This window comes from Perognathus longimembris, chromosome 4 (assembly GCF_023159225.1).
Source record: "Perognathus longimembris pacificus isolate PPM17 chromosome 4, ASM2315922v1, whole genome shotgun sequence".
NCBI lineage: Eukaryota > Metazoa > Chordata > Mammalia > Rodentia > Heteromyidae > Perognathus > Perognathus longimembris.
Window position 1 is genome coordinate 82,421,969 of NC_063164.1, and position 12,100 is coordinate 82,434,068.

General features: G+C 35.4%; 1 protein-coding gene across 1 annotated transcript in view; it reads right to left on the reverse strand.

The window, feature by feature from the left end:
• The window catches only part of Thsd7b (thrombospondin type 1 domain containing 7B), an 873,729-nt gene that overhangs the window by 547,615 nt on the left and 314,014 nt on the right, over window positions 1–12,100 (reverse strand). The window contains exon 4 of the mRNA XM_048345548.1: window positions 1,997–2,242. Within this exon, the coding sequence (XP_048201505.1) occupies window positions 1,997–2,242 (246 nt within the window). The remainder of the gene's footprint in view (window positions 1–1,996; window positions 2,243–12,100) is intronic.

Consider the following 12,100-nt stretch of genomic DNA (forward strand, 5'->3'; position numbering starts at 1 on the left):
CCCTGAACAAAAAACCAAGTGAGAGCATGGGGCCTAGTAATGGTACACACACATAAACACCCACACATAAACACACACACACACACACACACACACACACACACACACACACACACACCCCTCCCTTCCTCTGAAACAAACTCAAGGCTACCCAGTGCTAATTCTCATGTAGTTCTAAATTTCCACGTCAGAATAATACTCTATCTCCTTTCACATTAAGTTAGTTGCTCCAAGGCAATTTCCAAAGGATTTCTTTATAATACTCCTTCTTGGGAGTGGGTAGTTTATTCAGTTTTTTTCAATAATAATCCTAACTCTCTCTCATTTTGCTTGTTCAAATGAGGCCTCTCTAGTAAGCCTATTTAATTCTATAACTTAGGTTGAGCCTCATCATATCATTCCAGAAGCTTCTACTTGCACCTTACTCATAAAGCAAGCACATATTTCTATTATTATTAAATTTATTATTATTATCATTATCTATTATCATTGTTTTAATTTGGGTCATCTACATTGAAGTTCAAGGCCCAATGAGGGAGAAGCACACGTGTACAATGTCTCTCCTGCCTCCCAAATACACACTTGATACTACTTGGCACAGAGCAAGAGCTCAGTGTATATATGTAAATGAGTAGACACATCTCTAATAGCAAAGAGATAGAGTCAAAGGCTAAAGCATGAGGTAATCGAGTTTAATAAAAATGATATTAAAAAACACAGGAATTACATTTTCCTGCTGGGGAAAAACAGGGTGAATTAAACTGGTCAATGTATAGGAATTGCTCATGAATTCTAAGAATGGACATATGGGCATTTTGTTCCATAATAGATTTGGTTCCATTTGTTTGGTTCATGATGAATTTTAATCATTACTGTCAAAGTAGAAGAAACAAACAACCTTTATGCTATAAGGTCTTTGGTAGGGACCACAGCCCAGATTTCAGACAAATAAGGAAGTTAATTTTGTTGCTGTTCTTTATTCATCTTTCTTCCCATAACCTTACAGAATCATTAATTAGTACATTATTTTTCTAGGAAACCCAGTATCTCAGAGAGTCATTCAAAACTAATGTTTCCAACAGATTTATCATTTACAAAGGTTTTTCTTTCTTCATTTAATTTAAATAAATGCCAAACTCAGTGGCATATTCAAACAGTAGAACAGAATGTCAATTTAGAACCCATCACTCTCAGAAGTGTTCCATTTGTATGATAAATTATATTATAAGTAGTGTTTATATTTGATTTATAACTATTAACATTGTTGGCATATTGGAGCTTATGATTATTAACCCAGAAACTTCTGAATTATACTTCCACAGGGGACAAAATATAAATTACCTAGAATAAAAAAATTTCTACCCTGTGAAATTACTACAGTATAGATTTCAAGTAAAAGAAGGGTTTTCTTTATGGAGGAAGCAAGTACACCTGTCAATAGCAACAATGATCACTTTTGTAGCTCTTTTCATGCTAAGCACAAGCAATATTCTCTGGTTTCCAAGGGATTCTGGAATAGAAATAGTACCCAGAATATAGCAGTCTGAATTTGGAGATACAAGTGTGCTGCTCTGTTAACTCTGCAACCTCAGGAATTATTTCATCTCTCTGACCCTTAATGGCCTCATTTGCAAAATGAGGACATTCTTCATGGCACTGGGTGTTGTTAAAAGAATTTTGCTATGCAGGTAATGATAACCAACAATTACTGAGCATTTGCCACATGCTAAGGACTAGATGCCGTGAGTGCTGTGGGTAGATGCCATTAGTAGTAAATAACACGATGAAATTCACAGCATTAGAAAGCCACAGAAACAGAAGTCAGCACCAATGCCCATGCCTTCGATCTACAATCTTACATTGCTACAAGTGGATCTCCTGTGCCATCAAGATTCAACAAACATGAATCATGGCTACCTTCTTATTGTTGACATTTCAATTGCCACTTCACATAAAGTTACAGATTAAAATATTCATATCAATGACTGCACAATACCTGGGACATGGTTGGAGAAGTTCTTCAACAATGCAAGCCTCTTTCTCAAGAAGTTCTGGGCACTCTCGTCCACCCCCTATGGCAATGTGCTTTACATCCCGGCTTCTGCTCCTAACACCAGGTGACAGAGTCCCTGAGCGGCAGGTCTTAGAGCAGGGACTCCAGGAGGACCACTCAGAGGTTTCACAGTCCTTAGGCATGATGCAGGGCTGGACAGTCAGTGGAAAGGAGTCTTGCATACAAAGGCTGTAGGAAAAATAGCAGAGAGGAAGTCATGCATTAAATAGATGCAACAATTATCATGTTCCTATTGTGAAAGAAAAATATGTTAGATCTTACTTAAGTTTTAAGTAAGGTATGATATCAAGACTAATTTTGATGAATAGAAAGTACCTGAAGATAATAAAATATATAAAAAGGAAATCAGGTAAAATGTATGCTCCAGTAAAAAATAAAAGGATATTTGGGGATGTACTATCTTAATAATGTGCATTCAATGGGTGCTGAAGTTCACACCTGTAATACCAGCTGCTTCAGACTGAGGTCAAAAGATCACTGGAGAGCAGGAATTGAATGCCACCTGAACAACCTAACAAGACCCCATTACAACAAAAAAAATAAAGGAATATGCACTCAAAACAATGATTACCCACCTTGGCCCCCTGCCCAATGCATTATCAGAGATAATAGCTATCATTCTGGGTTGCTTCACTTACACTGCAGCCTGATTATACCATTTATTGCCTGGATCTCCACTATACTGAACTCCACAAAGGCTTTTTCTCAATGATCTTGTAGGTCTGTATTTTATCATCTCCACTTCTCAGATAAGAAAACCTTGACTTCTGGAGGCTATGCAATTTGTCTAGCATCAAACAAATCTAAACAAAAGCTTTAAAGTAATCTATCCATTCTTACAAATGCTGAGCTATTCTAAAAATGGCATATTGATAAGATTCCTGCCTACTGTTTGGCTCTGCGATCCACTGTTTTATCTGCAAATTTTGAGAAAGGTAAAATAAAGTAAGAGTCCAATTTGGAAAGCAGATAAATAAAAGGATGAGGTAATGATGATGTCACCATAACACCATTTATAAAGAGGACAAGGAATCCCAGGGAGGCAGAAAGGAACCACCTGGGAGGGCTGCAGAGGAAGGATTGCACAGCTGCAATTTTAAATAGTAATAGGAGATTCTCTAAGGAGGAATTAACAGGACCAAAGTTTCCCTGGGGCCAGAGTCAAGCATTGTTAGGGCTCTGTTAAATACTGCTAAAGTATCTTTATGTTAATAAGTCTTTGTTTCAACTACCCTTTCTAATGTTTATTTTTTCTTTTAAATATACTGAGATGTTGACTGTGGGAGCAATTTGTCTCCCTGAAAGATTGCTCTTGATCTTTCCCTGGGACCCAGTCCACAGAGAGCCAAGGATGGACCTCAGCACTGGCTGCTTGGAGCATTTACTCACACATTGAGAAAACTACAGGGCCACCACAGCTTGTTGCCAAAGCCACAACTCCAACTCCTCAAGGTAATGTCCAAGGAAACAGTGTGCACTGGACTTTTCACCATCAAAGAACTCAGAAAACTCTAGAAAATCTTTAGCAATTTCCACAGGACCTGGCAAAGCACTTTCCCAGGTGACACAACATATCTGTGACTAGTGAAAGCATAGTACTTTGCATAAAGTCACCATAACTGGTGACTTGAGCCTCTCAGCCATGATGGGTGGCAACATTGTCTTCTATTTATATAAAGGCAGTACTAAGATTTGTGCAAAGAGCTTTATAGCACCTCCTTATTGGCTATATAAGCAAACAGCTCACACAGTCTCCTGTTTGCTGCCCCCTGGTGTTGTAACATTAAATCTCATAAAGATTTTTTTTTCAGGTTTATTTATTTATTTTTTATTGCCAAAGTGATGTACAGAGAGGTTACAGTTTCATAGGTTAGGCATTGGATACATTTCTTGTACTGTTTGTTTCCTCCTCCCTCATTCCTCCCTTCCCCCCTCCCCTTTTCCCTCTCCCGCTATGAGTTAGTTGTTCAGTTGGTTTACACCAAACAGTTTTGAAAACATTGGTTTTGTAGTCGTTTGTCTTTTTATCGTGTGTCTCTCGATTTTGGTATTCCCTTTCACTTTTTCTAGTTCTATTACCATTATACACAGTTTCCAATGTACTCAGATAATATACAGTGATAGTACTGGGACAACCACAGGAAGAGGATACAAGAGGATCGTCAACAATAGAAGCTATGGCTTCACATGGCATGTTGAAAATAATTACAACAGTGACATAACAGTCGTTTCCATAACATGGAGTTCATTTCACTTAGCGTCATCTTATGTGTTCATAAGGGCATAGCTATTGGGTTCTTGTGATCCTCTGCTGTGACTAGCCTAAACCTGTGCTAATTATTCCCTATGAGGGAGACCATAGAGTCCATGTTTCTTTGGGTCTGGCTCACTTCACTTAGTATAACTCTTTCTAAGTCCTTCCATTTCTTTACGAATGGGGCAATGTCATTCTTTCTGATAGAGGCATGAAATTCCATTGTGCATATGTACCACATTTTCCTGATCTATTTGTCTACTGAGGGGCATCTGCGTTGCTTCCATATTTTAGCTATGACAAATTGTGCTGCAATGAACATTGTTGTGTTGGTGGCTTTAGTGTGTTCTTGTTTGTGGTATTTTGGGTTGATTAAAAAAAAGTCTTTCTTAGTTCCCATTTTCTCATTAAGAGAGTGGCTGAGCTGGTAATTCAAAGGAGGAGAGGCAACAGAAGATGTGGCTGAGGTAGTGGCAGTGACAGCAGAGCTGGCACCAGCAGCCTAGGTAGCTGTTTTCCCCAGCAGTGTCAGCAGCAGTATCCACGGTGGCAGTAGTGATGGCAGAGTCAAGCAATGGCAGAAGCAGCAGCACTGACATTGGAGGCAACTGAAAGCCTGAAAGTAGCAGTGGGTGTTGTAGCAGCAGTGATGGCGGAGCAGAAGCAGCAGTAACAAGCAATGGTAGAACAAGGAGCAGCAGCAGACAGCCACAGCTTTGACAGAAAGCTAATGCTAAAGAAAGCCAACAGACTATACAGAGCCACATGGAAGAGAATCCATGGCCCCCTCGCCATGGCTGGAAGGGTTCCAGAGAGCTGAACCACTCACCACTACCATCAAGGGCTGAGGACTTCAAATATCTGACACTCAGAAGCAATAACACTTGTAGCACTAAAAGTCATGGCATCTAGAATCTTTACAGAAACTGCGACAAAGGAGGTTCAAAGAGAATTACAAGAACCACCAAGGGCGTAAGATAACTGGAACAGTATTTCCTTACCTCCCCTAATTCCTATCTTGGGGGTTGGAAGGTGGGGAGAGAAACCCTGTTAATACCAGGAAGATTTCTAATTTCAAGGATGTGACAAAATATATGTCAGCTGTTAATCTATCAAGGGTGTATCATTTTTATGACAGTCTGGGCAAGAGAACTCAGAAAATTTAATCAAGACTTTCTTTTTCTGCATGTTTCAAAATATTAAGTTTCAATGTTGAAGTCAAACTGTTTTTTTTTCTTCTTTATAAAGAAAGTTCCAGCAGAAGCTGGTGGCTCACATCAGCAATTCTAGCTTTTCAGAGTCTGAGATCTGATGACTGTGGTTCAAAGCCAGCCTAGACAGGAAAGTCTGTGAAGCTGTAATCTCCAGTGAAACCATCAAAAGCCATAAGTGAAGCTGTAGCTCAAGTGGAAGTGTGCTAGCCTTGAGCAAAAAATGCAAGTTAGAGATAGAAGCCTAGAGTTCAAGCCACAGTAACCAGCTGCCTTTAGTCTCTTGCTCATCCTTCCACACTTATTTTCCCAGTCAAGCAGAAAGCAAGTCACTAATGGTACCAGCATGATCATGAAGCTAAAGGTATTAATCAAGGATTTTGCATTTTAATGGCTCCTAATCTTATTTTATTTTTATTATTTTCCTTGTGGAAAAAAAGGTGCATATAATCCATGGATTGCCTGTCTACTTGTTTTTAACATTATTTTCACTAGCCCATTCCTTTGGTTAAGAGAATAGTCATAATAAAAGACCTTAGGTCTCAGTCTAATTGTACTCATTGAAATTCCATTTACCTGGAAGAAACTCTGTATGGGAAATCAGAAATAAAGGGAACCTGAATTTTTCATCACAATAGACTAGTTTGACCTTACTCTCGAGCTACAAAGTTTCATTATCTCCAAAAGAAAAATCACTGATGAAGTGTGTTCTGCCCACCCCTACCCCTCTGTGTAGTAACCTTTAGTGTAAGTGCAATCACCTCCTATCTGCAGCCCACAATGGAGAAGACTGCCCACATAGAAAAGAAGGAATCGATAGTTCCATAGAAGGTGGCATGTCTTTTTAATGAAACAGACATGTAGTGTTGATTTGTCTTTCAAACTGGAGATGCTGTGATAATTATACCTCCTTGACATTTACAGAGCATGCTGTCATCTGTAAATTACTTCACAAGTGTTCAACTGTACAGGGAATCTTCGGAATCTAAAAAAAAATTTACTCTCGTGTCTCATTTCTGAAAATGTAAAGAAATCTTTCTACTTACATTTAAAGACAGAAACTCATAAAAACCAATAGTGAAAAATCCACAGTTTATTATCCTTTCAGCTTGCCACTGCAACTCTACAATAGTAATATTTCAAAATACAGAAAGGTGGATAAAATCAAACAAATGTTCCTATACCTTTCTAGAAATGACTAACATTTGATCCTGATTTTCTTAAATAACAAATCATGAAAGGGGTGACACTGATGATCCAGATTCATTGTGTTCATATACTACTATTGTTCAATTGCAACTCCTTTGTATAACTACTTAAAGATAAAGATGAAATTTTAAAAAGAGGCTTTATAACCTTAAAATACAAACATACATACATACATACATATTCAGGTGAAATACCTAGTATCCTTTACAATCCTACTTCTGTTTTTTCTCCTCAAGCATCTCTCTCTACCCTCCTACCTCAGCCTCTAAAGCAGGAATTATAGAAGTGTGCCACCAAAACACTTTCCTTACTCTTAGTTTTTACTCCTTACTCTGTCAGTTATTCAAAATTCCTTATTTCTGTTTATTTTTGTCTCCCTGTTTCACGCTAGTCAGCTCAAATTCCTGACAACTTTTGGTATTAGGTTTTAGGATGAGGTATGACACACAAAATGGAAGCTCTTTCTTCATAAGAAGTGTTTATTGAACAGTAGACATTACTATGTAAGAACCAGGCTAGTTTAACAGAGCCCCAAAATCTTAACAGTTTTTACTTTTCAGTCTGCCTTCTTCCCAGGATAGACATATTTCATTTCTTGTTTCAGGTGGATATTAGTTTTATGGAAGTTGACGAGAAATAAAGCATACTTGTAAAACTATGTGGGTGTTTTCACTTAACACCTATGATAAGAGTTGGTATTGCATACTTACACTTCTTCAGGTAAGGTGATAATTTTTGCTTTATTTTTTATTTTAAGTAGTTGTACAAAAGGGTTTCAATTCAGTGTGTCAGTCTGTAAGTACACAACAATTTGATCAATGTCACTCTTTTCATCATTACCTCCCATTTATCGCTACCCCACCTATGCCCCAAATCTCCTAGTTCTGTTTTCATATAAATACACTGAATACTTCTTAGTACTATTGGACATGTTTACCCTTAGTAGCATGAGGTTTATTGTTCCTAATCCTTCTAGGTGTCCTCTATTCCTCAGAATAGCAAAGGCTATATACAGTTCAGTAACAAATCCATCCTGATAGTTCAATGTCTTATCAAATTAAACACTTATCTTCATGTTTATTTCCGTCACTGTACTTTTTGCATGTTAATCAGTCTTCCTAGAGGCCACTCTGTAGCTTAGGACAAAAGGAGCCCCAACTGGGCTGGGGATATGGCCTAGTGGCAAGAGAGCTTGCCTCACATACATGAGGCCCTGGGTTGGATTCCCCAGCACCACATATACAGAAAACGGCCAGAAGTGGCGCTGTGGCTCAAGTGGCAGAGTGCTAGCCTTGAGCAAAAAGGAAGCCAGGGACAGTGTTCAGGCCCTGAGTCCAAGGCCCAGGACTGGCCAAAAAAAAAAAAAAAAAAATGACCCCAACTATGCCCATAACAAATATTCAGTACCAAGAATATGTAGCTTCCAAATTCACCTTTCAAGAGGTGAGGAAGGTAACCCAGGATCAGGACTACTCATTACTATCCTAGAAGTGGATCTTGTTACTTCTCCCCACATGTCATTGGCCAGCTATCATTCAAACAGCTCTGTTGTAACTGCAAAGAAGACAGAAATATCTTTTTATGTGACTTTAAAGAGGTAAGCAGAGCAATAAACACATAGATGTGAGTTTAATGTAGTAAAGTTATGCAATTAAATTACTTAACATATTTTTTCAATTTAAGGACTTTTTTTAACCTTTTCTACTCTGCTAAATGAATTATCACTCATTTATCTACTTTCTAGCCCTCAAAATTTGCTGAACTCTATTTTTAAGTGTAATATGCTTTCCTATTACATTTTTTTCCTGGAGAAGCTATGCCTCTTTGATTTTTCTACTGTATTTAAGTGGGGTTCAGAATACAAAAGAAAGGAAATTCGTGTTCATTCTTCCATATTTGAATGGAAAACTAGTAAGTTGTGTAACACAAAGCTTGGCTAAAATCATAAAATGATGTAATATATAAATCAAGATTTTTCCTAGTGCTAAATCTACCCCATACATGGAAAAAGAACTGATTAGAATAATTAACAAAGTATGAGTATGGTCTCTAACTGTTAAAGTATTTCCATTTATTTAATTTTGTTCTAAATTATAAAATATTGGCTTATATAATTTCATACTTCAAAAGTAACTTCATAGCAAAAAAGCAATTTTTATAGAAATGAAACTGCAACTAAGAGAATACTGTAGAAACCCTTAATGAAGCAGTGGGCCATTCAAATGCATGGTTATATGTATCTCAGAATAAATAGAGATCTCCATATGGTAGCAGCAAGGGAACAGTTACTTCTACAGCTTCCAGACTTTAACTCCATGAATGTTTGTTTGATCACATTATGAAAATACCACCAGTGAATAAACTATGAGTAGAGAAATGAACCAGAACTGAAGTAGGCTTAAACAAAAATGGATTAATTGGCAATAATGTATAAAGTATGTTATTTGTAATGATTTTGATCCAGAAAGTAGTAGCATTTTTCATTTCCACTACAACTATTAGTAAGATCTAAAAAGTGCCAATAATGATAACTTGAAGAAGGAAAATATGGATATGCCGAGGTTTATGTGAATCCTTGTTTAAGAAATACAAAGTGAGTAAACCATACGATGTTAAGACTCAGCAAACAAAGACATTTTAATAAGTAGAGCATCATAAATATTCTCTGGAAGATGATTTTTAAAGTGTTACAAGTTATTTTAAGTTGTCAAGAAAGACAAATACTAATTGAAAAATACTAATAAATTTTATCTGGCTAAATATTTGACTTTCCGTTTTCTATCACCTTCTTTCTTAGCAAAGGTAACATGTCTTGTTTGACAAAAATTATATTTTCATATTTCATTTTCGTATTTCATTTTGTATTTCATTTTCAGGTGAGTGTTTACAAATAATGGGGCCTTTACTTGAGAGATATAATCTTTTACTTCCTAATTCTTAATGAAATAAAATTGTACTATTAAAGTTGTTCTTACTTCCTTACCTTGAGTCACACTATTTTGAGCTTTTCAACAAGCATTAAACCTAAATACACACAGTAAAGCTAAAATAGCACCATAAAGTTATGTTTTATATATGCTGCTCCATTGCTTGTATGAAATAGAGAGATTATTCTATAGATAGAGACAGAAGCACACACATAACTGAGAAATTAAATTCCTGAGAAGGAATATCCTTGAGTGTGATGTTATATCAAAATGGAATGTGTTTAGTATTATGATCATTTCCTGTCACTGGGAAATATTATTCAACAGAGATTTTAAATGCAGGGCAAGCCTGAGAACAAAATAGATTTTATCTTCTGCAAATTTCTTAGACAGAGCTCTAAGAATGATATGTAGGTACATATTTATGGGTGAGTTTGTAACTGGCTAGACATGAAAAGTAATAGAAATCATCTAAAGGTCTTGGCAACTATTTTTATTTTAAAAAGAGACACACAAAAAATTTTCTCCTTACCCAACCCACATGTGATTTTAGTATAAACACATAGCAAAATTACATAATAGCCAAGACTGAAATTAAATTACTCTGCTTTTTAAGCCTGTATTATTCCAACAGCAAAGCATGAAAATAATATCAAACATTTGGGAGAATAAATTGAACCTGGATACGTAAAATAATGTTCTATATATGATTTAACTATTTTCAGCATAGTAATTATCTTAAAGCCTTAAGATTGTAAGTAATAAGTTATATGTATATAAATATGTATATGTATAAACATGCATATATGTACACCTAAACATTTAGAGTGAATTATATACAGAGAAGGTATTTTATTTTCATAGGTACATAGAACATTCATAACCACTGGCCATAAATTAAACTACAAAGATAACGGTTCAATGAAGTCAAAATATAAACAGCATTTTCTTCTTAGCAGTAAAATGAAATAGATTAAAAAAAATAGACTCCTCGCTGAAAATTTAGATGGCGTATGTTAACAAACATCAGATGCAAAGGGAGTACTAAAGGAAACTACAGATCTTCTGAAAAGAATATGATAAAAAATAAAACTACCAACATCAAGGGGATTTATTTAAAGCAGTGAAAAGAGGGAATTAATACCCTTAAACATGTATATCCGTACAACTGAAGAGAAATAAATTAAAGCCCTTATTTTAAAAATTGGAGAATGACAAAAGTAAAGCACTGAGGAAGCATGAGAAACTAAATAAGAAGGAAAAATTCAGGAAATTAGTAAGGCATATATCACAAAAACTGTGCATATACTAATAAGCCATAATACTGCTAAAAATCATGAAGCACACATACATGAAAATAATTATGAGAGTTAAAACTTTTTAAAAAGACTATATTTCTATGCAAATAAATTTGAATATCTTTCTTTTAAAGAATATAGTCTAATAACAAAATTAACCCCATAATGAGCAGATTAAAACTAACTCCAAGCCAGGCATCAGTGGTTTAAGACTGATAAAAAATACATACATACATACATACATACATATATACATACACACATGCTCCAACTTAAAATTTTGGAATACTTCACAAAAGAAGTCAAGTCCCTATGGTTTTCTTAAAGAAATTCTATCAAAAACTTAATAATGAGATAGTACAGTATCAATTTGTTTAGACAATGAAGAACAAAAAAAAAAACAAGTTCACATGCCTTTACTGAAGCAACCCTAGCACTGGATCTCAGCCTGATGAGGCAATCAGTAAGTTGGGGATATACTGCAAAAAGACATTTTTCAATACTACGAATTTTTAATGTAACTCTTAGGTAAATAAGTCCAAAATTTACCTTTCCAAAGATGATGGGAAACTTTTGAAATACTTCAATATCAATTTATTAATCTAAATGGTTGGTGATGATGAAGGAGTGAATGGATATATATTCCTTGAATACGATTAAATACTTTAAAAAATAAAGTGACAATTGTTACAGGGAGTAGGGATTATGAAATGAATGAAGGAAATTCTTCTCAGCAAAGATACATAAAATTATGACTTAAAATTCGTTATTGTTCAGTATCTTAAAAATAAAATTGCACCATATGTTAAGGAAAGGAAATAATTGAAAATGAATTGAAGAAGAAAGAAGAAAAAGTTTTCTACTCCCTTTCTCATTAAAAAAGGAAAAAATTCTTCTAATATTTTCAAAAAATATGGAAAAAGATTTATATCATTTTGTGTTTGTATTTATTTATGTTTGGAGAAGGATAGGAATGGAAAATGTGTATCCTCTTAGTGGTAAAGATGTAAACAAAATAGTAGGATCTGAGCTTTAAAATTAATGTTTCTTTTTATAGTCTGAAAATTTATTCTCCTTACACACTCTTTATGAGGATGTCACAGCATATTTATTCAACAAAATTGGAC